Genomic DNA, 21,428 nt, shown 5'->3' on the forward strand with positions numbered 1-21,428 from the left:
TAACAGACACATTGCTGAGTTTTCTCTCCGAGTTACCATGGAATATAAAAACTGAATTAATCGTAAGAGAAATTTCAAATATGCCAGATATTTAAAATAAAATTTTATCATAATTTTCACAAAACTATATATAATATAAGTATCGACACTTTGATAGATTGTAGAAAATGAATCAATTGTAAGAGATATCTTAACAAAAATTTATCGTAATTTTCATGAAACGACGTATTAGAAATTTTTATTAAATCTCTCGAGTTGAATGTGTGACGTTACCTTCAAAATTGAAAATGGTAGGTACAAGATGGCGGTTCAAATACAAATACGAAATGGTGGTCCAATACGTTTCGTAGATAAATTCGGTGTGAATGTAACTTTAATATATGAGAAGAAAGAGAGAGAAAGAAACGTAAGGTGCGTGGGAACGTGCCCGATTCTTAAGAACGTCCAATCTCTAAGCTCCTCGAAGAAAGGTCGACTAGCTGTGTCACCGGAAGTAGCAAAGATGTTTCTTAGATCAGCCACAGGACAAAAGCGATAAAGTAGCGCAAGGCGGCTCCTTTCGACTCGTTGAACATATCTGACGTACACAATTATATGTGCATATGTGTATATGCGTATAAAGACGCACATACAACAGCAACAATAACAACGTGTATTTTCTCTTTCGTTAGAAGCGTTCACAACAGAACGCTTTCACTTTTACAAGCGTATAACTACGAGAGAAATTTGGATCGATACGTTTTTCGGCAGAAAGTCAAAATTCGATTCGATTTGAAGCTTCTCATCGATTAAAAGAAACCGATAAACGCAACGTATTTAGCAAACGAGCGAAGATATCTTTCTTATATTAGTAACAACATACTAATCCGATACTTTCTAATTTCTTTTTTTTTCCTTTTTTTTTCTTTTTTATTTTGTTCGAATTTTTTTCCTTTTTTCATATTATCCCGCGAGTATCCTCGAGATCCACGAATGATCACGTGTCACATTTTTAATAAGCTTTTATTCACATGCAGACTCGCACGTCGTCTTGTTATTCGATTCTTTGTATCGATCATCCAGTCTCGCGAGTTTTTTTTTTTTTTTTTAATAATTATTATTTTTCCTTTTCACGATTCTTTTCATAGCTTTCAATAGACTTAGCGAGAATCGTTAAACTTACCAGGAATAACGTCAGCGATTTCTTCGATTTCTTCCGCATACCGAAAGGATGAGCGATGCTTTCAATTTTCGCGCCAAAATCTTGTTGAAAAACAAAAATATTACGATAACCACGTAAGAAGCAAATCTCTTGCACGTCAAAGTCTACGATGTCCGATGGAAAATTAATGGTGAAAAAACACACTAACAACCTACGATGTTTCTTCCGTTGAATACGACAAAATAGGCGTACTTACACCTTCGGATATTCCTTTGTTGGAATTGTCGATTAAACAACAACGAACGATCGTCAATTCGAAATAGGCAGGGACCACTTTGTAAATCGAATAGATGAATTGAATTGATCGTCTAACTTGTTCGAATGATCGTGCTTACTATTCGTATCGATATTCTCTATCCGTTATTTTCTCCGAGTGTTATGTTCACTTCACCATGGCGAAAGAGAAAAAGGCGATTATAACATTCAAGCCAAGTAGATTATTTCCCTTGACTTTCTTCCCATTGCCTTTCACGAGCGAAGATACATTTCGAGCTTTACAATATCGAATATATATATATATATATATATATATATATATATATTACGTATGAGCCACCGAAATAATAATATCCTTTCTTTTTGTTCGTACTTTGTTCTTTTTTCTTTTTTGTATCGTTCGCGTTCGATTTTACTTTTCAGTTTTGTTTATCCTTTATCTATTGTATCTCGTTTAAACATAGTTTTTCCTCTCTGAAAGATTTTATCAAATTTTGTTTCTTTAAAGTATAACGTTATGTTAATATATAACTTCTGTAGAACACGTGTGTTCGTTTTTACAATTTTATATGAAACCATGTCAGAGGACAAAGTAGTATTATCGTTCGGTAACATCAATTTATACGGCAGACTGGTAAACACATTAAAATTTACGAGATATCTAACATCGAGAATAAATTACATTGAAAAACATCAGCTAACCGAAAGAATCGATCGACGAAGATCTTCAAAGTGACATATGTAAGCCGGTTAACCTACGCGTGCGTGTTTAAAATCAAAACTTGCAGTGGCGCGAAAAAACGTTCGTTAATTAATGTGCTTTGTTCGCAAGTATTATAATAATACGATCTAATCGTATGTCATTTTTTTAGATTGCAACTGTTATTAAGAATCCATTTACATTAGTTGTTATACGTTTGATATTTATAAAAGATTGATTATAATATTTGAATTTTATAGGATAATATTTTTTATATAATATAACCTGAAACTTGTTTCTTGGCACAAAATACATATAAATATGTTTTCTCAAATGAGAAAGTTTCAAGTTATCTCACTGCTGTCAAAAAGATTATGCCTGCAATTATTTACCAATAATTACTCGGTAAATTTTTCTACAATGAATAAAACGGTCTTACATTCCTTTCAAGATATTCCAGGACCAATATCTTTGCCTTTAATTGGGACATTGTATAAATACATTCCTTTAATTGGTAAACTTAATGAATTATGTCATAGCTGATAAAGTAAATATTATGCTACATTATATCTACTTGATAGGTGAATATTCATTTACAAGACTTTACGAAAGCGGAGTTAAAAAGTTAAAACATTATGGTCCATTGATACGAGAAGAAATAGTGCCAGGTGTACAAATTGTATTAGTTTATCGTCCTGAAGATATCGCAGAAATTTTTAAAGCAGAAACAGGTCTATATCCTGAACGCAGAAGTCATTTAGCTCTTTTGAAATATAGAAAGGATAGAAGCGATATATATAATACAGGAGGTCTCTTACCGACGTAATAAATAAAGTTTCTTCTATAAATCTTAGCAATTAATATTTACAAAAGTATATTTAATATTATATGTATATTTTAGAAATGGACTTGAATGGTGGAGATTACGTAAGGAGTTTCAAAAGGTTCTTAACAAACCGAATCATGTTGTTAGTTATCTGCAAGACACAGATCATGTTATTAAAGAATTTCTCCCTCTTTGTACTGAAGAAAAATTTGATGATTTCTTACCATTACTTTCGCGTCTCTTTCTTGAATGTAACTATTCTATACACTTTTATTCTTATAATATTTATCTTTGAACATTTTTGTATTCTCTGTAATATACAAAATAATTCTAGTAACATGTTTCACGGCCTTTGATGTAAGAATGAATAGCTTTTCAAAGGAAGAAAGACAGAAAGATTCCAGAAGTTCGAAACTCATTGATGCAGCATTTACAACTAATAGTGCTATTTTAAAACTAGACAATGGACCTAGGTTGTGGCGATTTTTCGACACGTTTCTTTATAAAAAAATGTGCAAAGCACAAAAGTATATGGAAAAGTATGCTATACAATTTCTGTACATTTTTTTTAAATATTATTTTATTTCCTTTTTTCTTATACTTCTTTTTTCTTATAGTATTGCAATAGAAATGGTAACTCAGAAAATGCAGGACAAAACAATTCCTCAGAAAAACTCATTTCTTGATGCATACTTGAGTAATCCTGCTTTAAACAAAAAAGATATAGTTGGTATGGCTTGCGATATGTTGCTCGCGGGTATCGATACTGTAAGTATCTTTATATAAATACCAACAAATAAAAAATTACATCATCATCAAACAATAATTTTTTAATTGCAAAAACATTTCTACGACTTACTTAGACAACTTATACTATGGCTTTTGTTTTGTATCACCTTGGAAAGAATCCTAAGTGCCAAGAAAAATTAAGATCAGAATGTTTAACGTTATTACCCGATAGTAATGAAGCCATAGAAACAAATATTTTGCACAAAGCTTATTATGCGAAGGCTGTACTAAAAGAAACATTTAGATTGAATCCAGTATCAATTGGAATAGGACGTATTTTGCAAACTGATATTGTTCTTAGTGGCTACCACGTGCCTAAAGGTGTAAGTATTTAATTATTAAATTTCTCTATATTATTTATAATTATGTCCATAATGTTTGTATGTTTAGACTGTAGTTGTAACGCAGAATCAAGTAACGTGCCGACGTCCCGAGTATTTCGATGATCCATATTCGTTTATACCAGAAAGATGGTTACGGAAAAATATAGACACCGAAAGTAAAGATTTTAATATTGTAAAATCTGTTAATCCATATTTAGTATTACCCTTTGGTCATGGACCACGATCTTGCATCGCAAGACGTTTTGCTGAACAAAGCATGCTAACTTTATTAATACGAGTATGTTATCAATAGTCTCTGTAAATTCAATTCCAAATTTTTATTTTATATTTTATATTCGATTAAAAAAACATTTTTTTTTATGCAGATGTGTCGAGAATTGGAATTCACTTGGTATGGTGAAAATCTTGGTTGTAAGTCTTTGTTAATTAATAAACCAGATGGTCCTATCAAGCTCAATTTTACAAAATACAAACAGCAATGAATTTTATATATTTCATTCTAATAGAAATTAAGATTGTAAAAAGAACCTATTTCCTAATTTTTTTATTTTTATAAAAAGCTCGAGTTTATACAGCATTTATTGTGTTATTCAAGATTATTGATCACACCTTATTCAATATTATATTATTTTATTATCCAGTACCTTTTTCAAGAAATTCCTATGTACTTCATTCTAATAAATGAACTTAATTATAAGTCATATATTTAGGAGTAGCGGAGAATTTAGCATAGGACTTAATAACTTTGTTCACAGCTTCGAGAAAATCTTTTTCTGTTGCTACTTTGCGACGTGCACGAATTGCGAACATTCCAGCTTCTGTACATACTGAACGTATTTCAGCTCCTGTGCTGTTAGGGCATAAACGAGCAAGTAACTCAAATCTGATATCCCTTTCGACGCTCATTGAACGCGCGTGAATTTTAAAAATATGTGTTCGACCCTCAAGATCCGGTAAACCAAACTCAACTTTCCTATCCAAACGTCCTGGCCGCATTAATGCGGGATCTAACGTATCTGGTCGATTAGTTGCCATTAAAACTTTGATATTACCTCGAGGATCAAAGCTAAAATGAATATATTGTATCAATTATATATTATGAAAATCATTAGCTTTCTATACGATATACTTAAGATAAAGTCTTACCCATCCAACTGATTAATCAATTCTAACATCGTCCTTTGTACTTCATTGTCACCACCAGCTCCATCGTCAAAACGAGCGCCACCAATGGCATCAATTTCATCAAAAAATATTAAACAAGCTTTTTTACTACGTGCCATTTCAAACAACTCTCTTACCATTCTTGCACCCTGGAATCCGGAGTAAAGATAATCGTATTACTGACATAATTAATTACATTCTATTATAGTACATCTTTTAAATAATTACATACTTCTCCGACATATTTTTGAACTAATTCTGAACCAATAACACGTATAAAACAAGCATCTGTTCTATTGGCCACTGCTCTTGCGCATAATGTTTTACCAGTTCCAGGTGGTCCAAACAATAACACACCTTTGGGAGGTTCAATACCCAAGTTGACAAACTTTTCTGGCTGTAAATAAATGAATATTAGAACAACGTAAACGTAACACTTTAGCAAAGTACATATTGTTAATTAAATTTACATACTAACATGAAGTAAGGGTGTTTCTACCACTTCTCTCAACTTCTCTATTTGTTCTTTACAACCACCTACATCGCTATACGTTACATCTGGCTTTTCCTCTACTTGCATCATGGTAACAGTTGGATCTATCTTAGGTGGTAATGGGATATGAATTTGATACTTATTACGATCTACTCCAACTCTCATGCCTTCTTCTATATCCGTTGGTGCTACTGTATCTGCCAAGTCGACTACAAACTTAGCAAATTGTTTCACATTTATAATATACTTTGGATCATCAGAGTCAGCATTAATAATTTTGGTACAACGAGCGACTTGTAAAGGTTGTTCATTTTGAAGAGTTTGTTTGTCCGCCGCTAAATCCCAAAGAGCTGGAGGTGCTAAACCTGTGTCTGATTCTTTAATTCCTGTCAATTCGTTTACACGTTTAATTATAGTTTGTATATCTTCTTCAACCGCCTTTATACTCTTCGTATATTGACCTTGACCCTATGTAAAACATAGAATTGTCATACCGGTTCAATTACAGAAATGTTAAATCGATCGAATTGGAAAAATTTTGATAAATGTATGATAATAACAAAGAGCTAATGATATAACTGAACAAAAAATCTAAGGAGCATTGTTCTTGACAAATAACATAATAAAAGAGAAAATATATTTTCTCCAAATTATAACTCACGTATGTTTTCAGCAATGCGATATCAGCCTCATCAAGAGCTGAAATCAAAGAATTGAAGATATAAAAAATACAGAAGAAAAGTAATAACTTAAAAAAAAAAAAAAAAAAAAAAACAATTTCTCTTCAACTTACACTTAATTTCCTTCTCTTCTTTTTCATCCTCCGTTTTTACTTTGCGCATATCTTCTCCTAAATGGTCCGGCATTTTTTTATATATTTACTGAAATAACTTGTTTCGATTATATAAAAACTTTAACACACAATAATAATGCAATGATAAGTTGACGCTGATCAAGTTTTAGGTTATAGCTCCGACAGATTACAAGCAAAAATTGGTAGTCGTTATACGAACACTAATAATAAATGTTCCTAGTAGTATCTGATAAGTGATTGGTCAAATATAAGCCAATTCGATTTGAGGAATGATTGAAGATTTCTTATATATATTCTGTTAGTGAAATTTTGATATTTTAACATTAATTTGTAGAAGTCAAGAATTATTTACTTCTACTTTTTAAGGTTAGTATGTGAGTGATAATAAACAAATAACAATTAATACAATCTAAATGGCTACAATATCCTGGTTAAGTATATTAAGAGTGAGATCGGTCTTACAACTCGATCGTCATTTATTAAATTTATTAAATAGTACTCACAAGCAAAAAACGATAAGAAGAAACATTTATGTTTCTGAAAAAAACGAAGAAGAGGAGAAAAAGAAAGAACAAGCGAAGACAGATAGCGAATCTAAAATAACACTTTTATTACCAAACGATTCTATGACAATTACGCATTTGGAGGATGCCAAGAAACTTGCGAAGCGTCGAAATTTAATATTAACGAAAATAGAAAATAAACAAAAAGATTCATCTAGAGATACGTACAAACTCGTAAAACTAGGAGAAAAATTCTTAGAGACGACAGATAATGTTACAGAAAATAAAATTAAAGCAGACCGAAATGGTAAAATAAAACAGATACAGATATCTGGTAAAATTTCTACGCATGATCTCAATATAAAATTAAAACATGTCAATAAGTTATTAAGTAAACAGTATAAGGTCAAGTTTATCATTAATCATGATTCGGACACACAAGTATGTTATAATTTACTTTATATAGATTGATATATTTGTTTTTTTTTATAGATTTATTTTATTTTAATTTATAGGATAGAATATTTAAATATGCAGAATCTAATATAAAACAGCATGGAACAATACAAAAAATCGTAAAATCATTGTATACAACACTTATAATTACTCCTATTTTAAATGAAGATAGCAATAAGAATCCGCATGATGTAAATGTAAATATAAAGAAAAATTGATCAATGAACTTCAAATTTATATAATAAACATATTTGTCCATATTGTAATTAAATATTTTACAAGTATGTATCTATTTATATTACAAGAATAAAGTTTGCAAAGAAAGTGATAATATAAAAAGGTATTATAACATACTTTAAATGAAAATATTATATTCAAATTTACAATATGATCTGTTTTATGATAAATATGTTATATTGTGCCACAAAGATATTTCTTCTAATATATATGTTATAATTTTTGTTTTTAGGGATTTGTTCATTCAGTATCCTTAACTATGTAATACTGCCACGGTTTAAATTAAGTAAAATACAATAGATATTAGCTAGAAATCAAATTTGTTGATAGTTCCACAAATAACTGAGTGAAAAGATTTATTACGGACATTCTAATGTCGTACAGTTTCTAAATTCTACAAGTGTAGAACAATGTCTACCATTTGGACCATGAGGTTGAATTTTAATATTCCTTATCCTTTGTTGCGATGCATTTTCGCAAGTTCCTTTGCAACGTGTCCATCCTGACCACGGTGTCATTTTACAGTCTACCGAAACTAGAAAAATAGAAATTAAAAGAAACAAAATAGATTATTGAAAATATCATTTGCTATCAATTAATTTATTTAATTATTACACTTACATTGTACTTACTTTCGGTTCCTGTTCTGTTATCTTGTCCTGCTATAAATAATAGATTAATATTTAAACGAATTATAAATTGTAAATTATATTAGTAAATCTTATAAAAATTTTATTTATTTATTAAATGAATGAAAATTTGGAAATAAAAAAAGAACTTACAACACGGTGGTATTTTACGGCATTTTCTTTTCCGAAGCAATTTTCGCGGACAATTTTTACCTCCGTTTTTAGCTGGCGTCTGTAAAGACAATTTCGAAGATCATATAATCAATTATACATATGTTCCATTTTATAAGATTATTTCATAACGATAAATAATTACAATAATATTTCGTCTGCTAATAGTAAAACCACGACAACCCTCGCAAGGTGACCATATGCTCCATTCGGACACATTGCAATCTATTCGTTGGTCGTTTATTTCTGATAATTCTGTCACTTGACTTCCAGCCTGAAGACCTCTGAACTGTAGCGATTCTGTAAATAAATTAAAAAGTTGTAACAAACTAAATTTATAATAAAATAAATTTCCTTGTAGAAAAGTTTTCATTCCAAAATATTCATGATTTCTTGATCTATATTTATATTAAACTTGATAATTCAAAATGAAAAAAATCCAAAAACTACAAGTATCACATATTGGATGTATAATTAAATTAAATTTAATTATAATTATAATATAAATTAAATTATAATTAAAAAAAAAGAAAAGAAAAGGAGAAACTTATAGGAATATAAAAATTTAAATAATATAATTTTTTGATGAAATAAAAGTATTACAAAAAGCAATGTTTAAACGTGACTGGATATATTTTTGAGTATACCCGACGTGTCATCAAATTGTGCTCGTTTTGCCTTTCTCCTATGTTGTTCTTGTATGGGTATATGATAACTGAGCACACTGCTGAGGGATACTTTAAAATTTTTCATAAGAGCCGACAAATTGGCCTTTAATTCTCCTTGTTTCATTCGATTAGCGTGCACAGAAGAAAAAATGTTTTTTTTTTTTCATATTAAAATCTAAGACAAGCACTGATAAAATTTTTTTTGTTCGAACAGATAACATAAAATCGCTTACTTTGATAATTTCCACAAACGGTATAACAATCTTCCTTAGTTGGAAAGTTATTACGATTTCCTTCACATCCTGTGTATTTAAAATGATGACATTGGCGATCGTGTTTGTTGAAGTAAACTCGTAAAACATTTCCGCGACATTTTCCTTCCATCTTTGGTTCGCTGCATATTTCTAATAATATATACGAAAAGAAGTATGTAATATTTTTGTTCTTACACAGGATAAGTTAAATCAATACATTAAGAGTTACTTTAACTCGACAAGTATATATTTACTCGCTGCTTCTTCCTTAGAAAAATCACAAGATTCTATCTCAGCTACACAGGAAATTTCTTCTTGCCTACATTCTCCCATGCTTGGATCATCTTGTTCTTCCGTGTGACTCCAAGTTTTTTTGTCAAGTCTCGATCTTAGCTTGACGCCTGGTCCACAACTGGAACTGCAGGGAGACCACATGGACCATTCCGTGTAACGATCAGATGGACATTTCTGCAAACGTAATCTTTTAATCTAAAAATATTTTATTAACGTCTTTATAAACATTTGAACCTTGGAATCAACCCTTGAAACACGACAAGACGTCTCGTGATATATTTTCGCAAAAGAGATCGTTTATTTTAACTGATCAATAATTTTTTTAATCCGTTTTTAAACATGGTAGAAGAAAAGAATCTTCGAAGGACAAATTGGTGTTATGCGAAGAGCATAGTTATGATGAAAATATGACAAGAATCGATTATAATTAGTTGATAGATGAAACAACCACGTATACAAAACAATGCAAGTGTAAGGATTTGCGATAAATGGTGCAGGTATGGTCAGATAATTACATGAAGAATTATTATTAATGATATCTTGTTGTTAGTAAAAGGAAGATGTGTAGTAAATGATCGTAACGTTATTGAACGTCGTGATACTCTCCAAATATTTTTGATTTTCTTTTTATATTTTCTTTTCAATGATCGAAGCTTGAAACTTCCGTACCTGCGACCATTCCTCGATTACCTCCACTTCCGGATCATCACCCTCGTAAGACGAATTGTTTTCGTCGTCCTCTGGGTTCTCGTTGTTCTCTTCACCCAATTGATTTCTTACCTCATCTCCATCTTCACCTGAACAAGGTTCGGTATCGCATTCGATGGTTTGTTCGAGTTCCGGACCATTCGGTATATTTCTGCATTGCTTGCGATATTGTTTGTGTTTGAAATTACGTGAACGTGATTTTACTGCTAGACCACAAGTCGCTGAACAAGAACTCCATTCGCTCCAATTCGTTAAAGTACACATTTCGGTATCCAAAATGCCACCATTCTGTCCAGAATTTCCGCTATGAACGATTTTAGACATTTCATGAAAATCTTTCTTTGACATATTCTTAAAAAGATCTTTGTCTTTGTTTGTTATTATTATTATTTCGTTTTTCTTTTCGTAGAAAATTAATTTTAATGTTGCTTTACCATTGTAAATCACCATAACAGGTCGTCCTATCCGTTAGCGAGGTGTTACATTTGTTAGCGATAGCAGCAGTCTCGTTGCGATAATGTCGTTGTCTCAGTTTACTACCTTTCCCGCATGTCACTGTACATTCGCTCCAGTCACCCCAAGAAGTTACCCTGCAGGCCTCTGTGAATTAATGAGATTTTCGTAACTAATTAGTTTACGCCGTTAGTACGGTTTACACGTACATTCACTTCTCTATTTTGAAGCTCTAAAGAGCGCATAGTCACTACAGACAAACGAACGAATTTGGAGAACAAATGGATAAAATAATATTCTAACGTTTCAAATATTTGTATGTTTTAAAAACAAAACAAAGAAAAAAAGAAAGGGATTCTAAAGATCTCTCTATAGGATAAAAAGAATCGATGAACAGGATTATCAGATTAAAGCTTATAGTTTACCTCGTTTAGTTAAAATCCATTATCATTTCGAGCGCTTAAGGATTTTCCAAAACTATTAAATGAGCTAGATAGAGCACAGTATTTTCCCTTATTTAACTTTTATCTCAAAGATGTGAATTATTTCGTTACGCACAAGTTTATTCCTTTCATACATATCAATGAAAATAAGGTGCTCCTGATGCTCAGAAAAAAAACATAAGATCTACTAAAGAAAAAAAGCAATACTTGCTATTTTTATGAGTTTTTGGAGGTTTGATCGTTGCACCTGTATCGGTGATCTCTGTTGGAAGATCATTGCAAGTTTTCTCGTACAATCTTTGGCGATTCAAATAAAGCTTAGCGAGTGGTTTCATGTCTAGACCAGATGGATCGTAAAACGGAGACCTCGAATCATTTGGATAGTTCGACGTAATACGTCGAATTGGTTCCTGCGGCTCCGTCGGTGAGTTTGGAGACTGTGAAGCAACCATCTCATCGATCGTACAGTAGATAGATGCATGCATGTACGTACGTACGTATGTATGTATGTATGTATGTATGTATGTATGTGTATTTGTATATAGTAATTCTCTACTCTGATTTCTTATCAGTTCAATTTTAATCTAAATAGGCTACCTTCGAACTTGTTTATCTATCTACTAAATCAATTTCGAAATTTATAGCTTTAAATCTCAGTTGAATTATTAAAATTATATCATTGATCTTATATTAGAATTTCACATTTCATAAACGTCCAAAGTGAAATAGTCTATCTTTTATTAAAAATTATATTCTTCGTGTTTTCTTTTCAAATGACGATTACTCTTATTCTGGCCATAACATGTTAGTTCTTTTCTCTTTTTCTCTCTCACCAGATATGTTATCCCATCGTCGGTGCCTGCGTCATACGGATACAAATTTAATTCTTTATGCTCGATCCAAGAACAATTTGTCAAACATAATTCCAATCCGGATACACCAACTATCCAATCGGGTGATGGATCTATAGAAACGTTTAAACAAGAATATTACGATGGCAATCTAACAAATAAAGAGATAATAATCGTTTGAAAGTTAATTGTACCGATCATGGAAACCAGAGACATCAAATGATGTTTGCGATCTACACGAAATACCGCAAAAGTTCGACCTGTTACATTAGGATAACTGATTCCTCGAGCTTTTATAATTGTCCTGATGTGTTCACTCTATAAAAAAAAAAAGAGAAAAGAAAATAAGAAAAATGAAACAGACAAATTGGATAAAAATTCACGTTAGTTCATCGTACTTGATCCTTTAATTCGGATTCCAATCTTCTCGTTGATCCAAGCTCAGCTACTTGTTTCAAACCGATACTGGCCATTCCATCGTATATCCAGAATCGATAGTCGACCGTGTGTGATGCACCGATTACGTCGGAAAATCGAATGAGCCAGCCTTTGCTTGGAAAATCCTAAAGAAAACGAATAGATATCTTATCTTTGACTCGTAAATTTGAATAAGCGAAGTCTCTTTTCTTAGATCATCCGATGATCGTTTCGAGAGTTTTACGAAAATAGGATCAGAAGGATACGATAACGTAGCTCGTATTTTGCAAGTAAGATAAAGAGAGAAGAAAAAGTTTGAGAGTAGAAGAGTATTACCAAAAAAAAAAAAAAGAAAAAATAGATAAATAAAGAAAACGAAACATATGGCAGATGGGAATCTGTTTCGATTAAATACACCCGCTGTTCGGATATAGATTTTTTCTTAACGTTCAATCCACATGCCTTTGGATGTGTATTTCTAGACCAGAGCCCTTCGAAAGTAACTTCGTACTTGGCCTCGTCACAAGCACAACATTCGGGTAGTACTAGACCCTGATCGTCAGCTTCCGCCTTTATATCTTGACATATGTTCAAAACCAAATTCGAATCGTCCATGTACCATGTGTCCGGTGTTTCTAGAATAGTTGCTCTGTGCTCGAAGAAAAATAAAAGAAGAAAAGTCTGTGTTATCGTATTGGTATTATATTATGGATTTAAAAAGATATTCATTTGAAATGAAGTTAGCGACTTTTTTTTTATAATACTATATATATATATGTGCTTATTAATTTCAGTACTGTAAGTATATGTATATATATAATTATAATAAGTACATACGTATATACAGTAGGATTATATTCTTATAATAGGTATTATATAACTACTGTGCGCATATAAAATACATATAATAAATATTATAAAATGATAATAAGTACTTACATACCTATTATAAGTATAGACATATATATATATGTATATTAAAATAATTTCGTAGGATAAAACGATAAACGTGCTATTTAAAAAAAAAGAACAAAAATGTTCATGCAACGAATATATTCGATTCAATAATACCAAGAAAAATAAATTAGCGATTAGATGCTAATCCGACGAAGCAGCATAACATAAAACATTGAGCGAACAATTATTCTAATTGATTTCGATAAATTTCTTGCTTTCTTCCATTCAAAATTTTCGTTTAAATAATTATTCACGAAAACGCTTGTATTTCATTTCTAGATCATCTCTTTTCCCACGGATTGTTAACTTAGTGTCCCTTCACCTGATAAGTATGCAACCGCTACCTTCGGAAGGGCTGGTCCACGCAACGGAGACTCGCTCCTTTGGAACTTCTGATATTTCGACGACAGCATTGGCACATTGATCGGCAAATTTGCTGATCGATTCGTCCATGATGTCGAAAACACCAATATCCACGATCTCGCTATCGCTTTCAGTTTCGGCAGATATTAGAAATCTCGTGAATTTTCGAGGTGTCAGTCCTGGACTCTTCGACATTATCGTAACTGAATCGAAATGTTATATTTATTATTTTTTAAAGACAATTACGAAGTACGAACGATCATTTTATTTTTCCTTTTCTTTGTTCAGATTTATTTATTTTTATTTTTATTTCTATTTTTTCTTTCTTTTTCTAACAAAATCGAATGAAACACCAACGCATTGCATCAGAAAGCAACGATGACTCATGACCCTTGACCACGTTCCCTCACGATCATTCCCATAACCCTGAATTATAGGAATTAATCGTAAAAACGCAGTTAAATGAAACCTTCGTCGACGCGTCGAGTTTCTCACGCGTTGCTATGCCATTTTTATTTTTTCTTTCTATTTTTTTCTTTCTTTTTTTTTTCCTTTTCTCATTTTAGTTAACACGAAACGTCAGAAGCGTATTTTAATTATCTGTAAGTAGATGTTAACTTTAACTTATCGCAAATTGACCGGCAAGTGTTACATTAATGTTAGTATCGTCCAACTGATCCGAGAGAGAAAAAGAGAAAATGAGAAAAAGAGAGAGAGAGAAATAGAAAGAGATTTTATTTCCATCTAAACATTCTAAATTAGGATCAAGAAGGATTTTTACGTAGTAGTGAGTACTTCTTTCATCGATCATACGATATTTTAATGAATACCATCTTTTTGCATCCAGGAAGAAGGGGATGAAAGTAGACGGTTGATTTAAGCGGTCGAAAAGCCAGTCGCCTATATAAAGCTCCTGGCTTCCCTTATAGCGATATGAAAGCTCTTTAAGACTTGAATAATGATTTGATATACTATTCACTCTCCTTCCAATACAATTTTACATTAATACATTAAAGATTTGTGAAGTCTTTTTTGTAAATCTTTGTGAAACATAATTCTTTAAAATCGATTTGAGATTGTAAATTTTTAAATGAATACACATTTAATATTTTAGATTCACAAATGGATTATTCAATATAAATTAAATTTAGTTCGATATTTCATATCTTAAAATAAGTACAATTTAAATTGTTACGATGTTCGAATATTTAATTTTTGATTTTTCTATTACGAAGTCTAATTTTATGTTTAATTTTTAATTAACGGGCCATTACTTTTAAATTTCTTCAATCTCTTTTCTCTACAGTGTCATATAATTCGGAAATTACGTAGTTATTTATCCGATTCATTTGATTTTGTCGATACAAAATTAATTGTTTATTTATATTTGAACATTATAAATCATATTTAGTGTAATATAATAAATTTCATGCGTGTTAATTATGAAATATGTTTTTCAAGATGAAAATAAAAATTAATTATGAACGCTTCAATTTTATACGGCATTGTATACATATTTATAGTAACAGGAATTTGATATTTCATGAGATAGTACAAGGAGGGGCGTTTGTAAAATAAAATCGAATCGATATTAATTTCCGGTATTTCGCTCGAGAATATTCGAACAGAGATCAGACAGGAAAAAAAGGAAGGAAAAAAAAATGAATCGATGTATCGATGTCAAATTTTACCTGTGTATTTGGTATCCGGCATATATGCATATACGATATCGGTTCGATTGTAAAGCGTCATGAAGAAGTAATATTTTTCTTCGGCATTGGAACGTGGCCTCGTGGTACCATCTATTATTCGGTTACATCTCACCGAATAACTGCTACGCGTTATAGCCAAAAGCAGTAAAATGTAGTAAAGAATTCGTCCTGGTAATATTTCCTGTAAACGATAACGATGTGATATTGATGAGAAAGAGAGAGAGAGAGAGAGAGAGAGAGAGAGAGAGAGAGAGAGATCTCGAGAAAAAATTTAACGAAAGAAAATACGATCAATTAAAAAATTTTCATCAACACTGCATAGTTTTGAATGCATGTGTTATATATAGATATATAAATCACACACTCGTTAAAATTGAAAACCTGAAAAAAAAGTCTCATAGAGAGATGACGATTTTGTTCGAATTTCCCATCGAACGTTGAACGATAGCATTTCCAATAAAAGTTTCAGTATAATTTGTAAAAAGAAATCCGTGGATAAACGATCGGTACAATATCGATTATTGAAGAAGGAAACGCATTTCGAAGGATGAAGAAGAAAAAGAAGGAAAGAGAAAGAAAGAAAGAAAGAAAGAAAAAAAGAAAGAAAGAAAGAAAGAAAGGAAGAAAAGTCCAGCGAACGAATTTAAATTTGCGATAATGACATTGGCTGCTGCTACGTTCGATGTGAATTCGTATGTATTACAAAGGCAAAGGATTAAAAATGAAAAAAAAAAAAAAATAGAAAAGTATATAGGTATATAGAAGATATAAATGAATAAGCGAATGAAAAATAATATAGAAAATGGATAAAAGTTATTGTGTGGAAATCGATTGCCTTTAAAATCTTTCGAGGACGAAAGATTTTAAAGAGATTTTTATTTCTCTATTTTTCTTTCTCTCTCTCTCTCTCTCTCTCTTTTTTTTTTTTTTTGATAGATTCAACGGAAATAAACAACATCAAATGTGATTTTTATGATTGATAAATGGAAAAAGAATTCGTTTCGTTTATCAAGAGCAGAATTGGATAGTGATGAATTGTTTTATAATCATTTTTGTAATCGATTATTGAACGTAATCGTAGTACTTCTAATCATTAATCGATTAATTATTGTTAATATAAATCAGTAATCATAATCGGTTTTGTAATAGTAAATTAATCATTTTTATATTATTCAATGATCAATTTATATTCTATTACAATTAGTAATGCGAATTTATACATTTAAAATTATACAATGTGTCCTATGTTTATGTTTATAAATTTTTCCATATCATTTTAATCTCTTTATTTATAATCTCTTCATTAATTGCTTAATGCATAATAATTTAATAGAATTTAAATTATTATTGACTAATATATGTAATATGAAAATATTAAATTTCATGTATCAATAATAATTAGATTTAAATATACTCGATCAATATTCATAGCGATAAAGAAGTTTGTATTTTATATAAGACGCCGTTATCATCTGTAGCTTCTTAGAAATAACATTTAGAGATTATACTCATATGAAACAATAAAAAACGTATCAAAATCACATAAATCATCAGATAAAATGTTTGAAATAATAATTAAAAGCCAATCATTACTCACGCGCATATCAAAGTGCATATAAAAATTTATTACGTTTTAAAAGTTACGTTTTAAAACTATGTAAATAATAAATATATATTTTTCACAAAACACTCAAAGTATTGTTATTATAAATTAAATTACTAAGAATTGACGTACTTGTGTTCTTATATAATTAACGATTATTAAATAATCTGTAATTATTTTAACGAATAAAAGTTTTACTCAATTCTGATTAAGAAAACACTTGCTGTGTTCGTTGCTAATTATTAAAATGGTCTAAATCATTTGAGATATTAAAAAATATGTTTTTCACCTCGTATGCTATTTTAAAAATTTTACTACTACATAAAAGAATTATTTTTCTAAATAATAAATACATTTACTTGTTTCCTTTAGAACTTTTCATTAGAGAAAAATAATCTTTAAATAATTCAAATGTAAATGTTGAATTATCTCAGAACAAGAAATATATAAATTATAGACCGATTCATTTGGATATATTAATTGTAGTTTTGAATCGATCATTCGAAAACTTTCGTATTGATTTTATCTGACGAAATTGATTTCATTCCAATTATCTCAATATCGTTTAATCTTTACGACCTTACTAGTGACATAATATGTTAATTTATTTATCGGAATATGCTCTTCGACTATCGATCCAAGCCGTTATATCCGGTTTTTCATCAAATTAAAATGATTCATCGTGGGAATTCAACTCGATTAAAAGCGTATCCCCGAGAGAATAATTACAACAGAAGCGTAATCGCAATCTGGAAGATATATATATATATATACTATACATATATACATATACATACATATATTTATTATATGTATGCATATCTATAAATCGATGACAATTTATTGACCGAACGTTTCCTGTTCCTGAATTTGGGTTAATTAACGTTTGCTCTTCATCGTTGGAAATATAATCACAAATAGGTATTTGTGCTTTTTCTTTTTTCTCATCACTTTGTACAACGTTCATTCAAACAGTCGATGGAACAACGAGTAAACAAGAGTAAATAGAATTATATTCCACTCGAACTAACGGCAAGTAAACGTATGTATATAAATACGTACCATATATATATAACGAATCATTTAACTAGCCCATTCCCATGATAGATCGATCGATACAAAATATATTTTCAACGTAATTGAAACATGGACATGGATAACGTAATATATATATATATATATATATATATATATATATATATATATATATATATATATTTAACGTTATATAAATATATATGTATATATACAAAAAATATATGTATACATATAATACATGTATATTAACATGGATAACATAATTATCTATATATATTGTAATTTTGAATTGATCATATATGTGTGTGTGTGTGTGTATGTTACGTTATTCATGTTAACAATCTTTTTTCCCAAAGTTCCTCATCGTTTCTTGTTACTAACCAGAAGGATCGATAACCCCTTTGCAAGACTCATTAAAGATGATCGCAATAGATATGCAGATTTAGGTTCGATAAAGATCCGTTAAGTAATTATCGTCGACGAAGTTTTTTATCGCCTCAAATTGTACCGCCGAGAGTTATGTTCTTTTACATATTATAATAACGATATAAGTGGCTTGTGTCGAAGCCGTAAACGTGCTGATCTTGTTTTCGATTTAGTCAGTCTGACAAACTCGTCAGGCAAAGATTTACCGACATTGAAAGTTGCGTTCGTAAAGAAAGTAAAAATTGAAAAACTTTAAATTACTTCCTCGGACGTTTGAAAAATCTGTTGTGTGTTAAAGCTTTTCGATTTTATATATCATCTGTAAGTAATACGTAAAATACACACACATATGTATAAATACATATATATATATATATATATATATATATATATATATATATATATGTATGCATGTATGTATGTATGTATAGCTATAATACATACATAATGAAAAGTTTGTATAGTACCGTTCGTTAAAACGTTTCCCGAACGAAAATAAATCCTCGAGCAGGGGCAATTTGTAGAAGAGATAAATCTGCATGCGACATGTCAGAGGGTTGATCGTGCTCGTTCATCGACTTTACGAAATAAACGTGCATATATCAAGCAAGTTAAAAGACGGGACTCGAAGCAATCGATTAGTTTTCTACGGTTTCCAAACCCGACGCTTGGAAATCCATTTAGTACGGGCAGTACCTTGACTACATCAAACGTCGTTTGACTAAAACTCGCAGCGGTTAACCAACAACCATCAGACTCATATATATTTTCAAGAATATCTAGATTTGCAGAATGAGCTCTATGCAAATTTTATGTCCCCCCAAAGAGGACATGAAGAATTTCTACACGATAAATGTGATAAGTGCATACATACATATATGCATATATATAAATATATATACATTATACATATATATACATTATATATATATTATATAGTGAATAAACACATATATTTGTATATATATATGTAAATATTATATATACATATATATATACATTATATATATTATATATAGTGAATAAATATATATATATATGTAAATATTATATATATAGTAAATAAATGCATATGTATGTATGTATATATATGCGCTCATGTGTGTATGTGTGTGTGTATATATATATACTTTTCCTTATATTTGATATAAACGGCTGTTATTATTCTCCTCTGCGATATTTTTCTAAGGAAATATCCTCGTAAAATTTTAATGTCCTACAATGAAAATGAAAGAATAAAACTGGATTTTCTAATATCGAGTCCAAAGAATTCTAATAAATTATATGTTCTTATAAATTATATTTTATCCTATATCTCCTCTTTTTTTCTAAACTCCTTAATTCTTATATATTTTTTTTTAAATAGAATATTTAATTAAGTCCAGATAAATCGAGCCAAGACTATGTTTAATAACAATTTATAATTACTCGTGTTTAATTAATGATTATCAGAGATGAAGAATATTACAAGATCGGCCGTATACACTTGTTTCTAAGTTCATTGCCAACATACTTTTCTGATGACGGTCGTGATCATGACCTTAGATAGCGAAACCTTATTAGAATTATATGCGAAATCGTGAAGTTTAAGGACTTCGATCGTGAAGAACAAAGTATCGTTAAAAGATTTATTCATTATAAAAAATACTATATATATATATATATATATTCTTCATAAAAGATACTTCTTAAATATAAGAAAGAAATTGAATGCAATAAATATTTAAAAAATTGTAATTCTTAAACAATCTCATAAATAAATAAATAAATAAATAAATAAATAAATAAATAAATATTGAACTTAAAAAAAGACCAGAAATTCGAAGATTTGGATCGATAAAAAATATATATATAAAAAGATTGAATACTAAAATTGTTTGAAAAAAATTCCGCTTAATTTATTTAAAATAAAATTAGATACATGAACGGTATGTACGTACGTATAAACAAACGAATAGATTAGTATTTCATGGAATTTTCTCAAAGAGAAAATAATTAATTGTAATATCAATCGACGTTCAATTTTTACACGAATAAAATCTTACACGTTCCTCGAAGACGACAACGAAGAAAAAGAAGAAGAAGAAGAAGAAGAAGAAGAAGAAGAAGAAGAAGAAGAAGAAGAAGAAGAAGAAGAAGAAATAAACGAAGAAGAAGAGGAAGAAGAAGAAGAAGAAGATACGAAGGAGCGAATACATTTCCGGGGGCTAGAAACGCCGGGCACACTTCGAATACCTGCCTAATAATAACCGGAATCACATTAACAAAAGCAAAGACATGTCCACGTCTGGTCTCTAGGTAGGAAACAGTGAAATATATGTAAATGTTGCTCACCATGATAGAAAAGAAGAAAAAGAAGAAAAAGTAATGTCTCGTGCAACACCGGCAATCAAGCTAGTAAGCACGTAACGTCAAAATTCGATCTTCGATGAGTCGTTGATTTTTTTTTCTTTTTTTTTTTGTAAATTTCAAAAACTTCTTTCTTTTTTAAAAACAATTCACGTACAGTCCTTTCTTTTTTTCTTTCTCTCTCTCTCTCTCTCTCTCTCTTTGTTTTTAAACACGAGAAAAGACAACAAGCACGAGCGAAAACACGAAACGCTCCGATCTCTTTGACTCTGACCGAGTGCACTAAATCTGACACGACTCACAAGCGTTCTCGCTGATGCACGCACGCGTGCGCAACTGACGGCAACGA

At 30.4% G+C, this 21,428-nt stretch overlaps 4 protein-coding genes across 13 annotated transcripts; 2 read left to right on the forward strand and 2 right to left on the reverse strand.

The window, feature by feature from the left end:
• Positions 1–1,820: 1,820 nt before the first annotated feature.
• Positions 1,821–4,590, forward strand: LOC127072883 (cytochrome P450 302a1, mitochondrial). Of its 2 annotated transcripts, XM_051013718.1 has the most exons (8): positions 1,823–2,631; positions 2,699–2,939; positions 3,019–3,194; positions 3,278–3,482; positions 3,561–3,711; positions 3,807–4,055; positions 4,123–4,353; positions 4,442–4,590. In XM_051013718.1, the coding sequence occupies exons 1-8, from the start codon at positions 2,439–2,441 to the stop codon at positions 4,556–4,558; spliced, it is 1,563 nt and encodes a 520-aa protein (XP_050869675.1). In that variant the 5' UTR covers positions 1,823–2,438; the 3' UTR covers positions 4,559–4,590. The 2 variants fall into 2 exon arrangements, with proteins under 2 accessions (XP_050869674.1, XP_050869675.1); XM_051013717.1 differs by having other exon boundaries at positions 1,821–2,631; positions 3,278–3,711.
• Positions 4,379–6,729, reverse strand: LOC127072886 (26S proteasome regulatory subunit 7). The gene is made up of 6 exons (XM_051013722.1): positions 6,527–6,729; positions 6,395–6,432; positions 5,719–6,201; positions 5,473–5,637; positions 5,223–5,389; positions 4,379–5,142 (listed from the first exon to the last, which is right to left on the reverse strand). Exons 1-6 carry the CDS (start codon positions 6,597–6,599, stop codon positions 4,764–4,766), a joined length of 1,305 nt encoding a protein of 434 aa, XP_050869679.1. The 5' UTR covers positions 6,600–6,729; the 3' UTR covers positions 4,379–4,763.
• A 44-nt stretch (positions 6,730–6,773) lies between these two features.
• LOC127072894 (uncharacterized) lies at positions 6,774–8,118 on the forward strand. Of its 2 annotated transcripts, none has more exons than XM_051013734.1 (3): positions 6,774–7,491; positions 7,566–7,703; positions 7,976–8,118. In XM_051013734.1, exons 1-3 carry the CDS (start codon positions 6,961–6,963, stop codon positions 8,006–8,008), a joined length of 702 nt encoding a protein of 233 aa, XP_050869691.1. In that variant the 5' UTR covers positions 6,774–6,960; the 3' UTR covers positions 8,009–8,118. The 2 variants fall into 2 exon arrangements, 1 of the variants encoding a protein (XP_050869691.1); XR_007785604.1 differs by having other exon boundaries at positions 6,777–7,491; positions 7,566–7,846; positions 7,976–8,112.
• LOC127072879 (spondin-1) lies at positions 8,083–21,407 on the reverse strand. 8 transcript variants are annotated; one of them, XM_051013702.1, is made up of 17 exons: positions 21,065–21,407; positions 15,643–15,844; positions 13,911–14,154; positions 13,094–13,280; positions 12,613–12,777; positions 12,409–12,532; positions 12,197–12,327; positions 11,611–11,800; positions 10,902–11,067; positions 10,429–10,771; positions 9,720–9,933; positions 9,445–9,615; positions 9,191–9,325; positions 8,689–8,843; positions 8,526–8,604; positions 8,376–8,405; positions 8,083–8,278 (listed from the first exon to the last, which is right to left on the reverse strand). In XM_051013702.1, exons 1-17 carry the CDS (start codon positions 21,065–21,067, stop codon positions 8,103–8,105), a joined length of 2,715 nt encoding a protein of 904 aa, XP_050869659.1. In that variant the 5' UTR covers positions 21,068–21,407; the 3' UTR covers positions 8,083–8,102. The 8 variants fall into 8 exon arrangements, with proteins under 8 accessions (XP_050869659.1, XP_050869664.1, XP_050869665.1 ...); XM_051013707.1 differs by having other exon boundaries at positions 8,376–8,402; positions 11,575–11,800; XM_051013708.1 differs by having other exon boundaries at positions 8,365–8,402; positions 11,575–11,800.
• Between the last annotated feature and the right edge of the window lie 21 nt (positions 21,408–21,428).

The sequence above is a fragment of the Vespula vulgaris genome, chromosome 2 (assembly GCF_905475345.1).
Source record: "Vespula vulgaris chromosome 2, iyVesVulg1.1, whole genome shotgun sequence".
Lineage (NCBI taxonomy): Eukaryota > Metazoa > Arthropoda > Insecta > Hymenoptera > Vespidae > Vespula > Vespula vulgaris.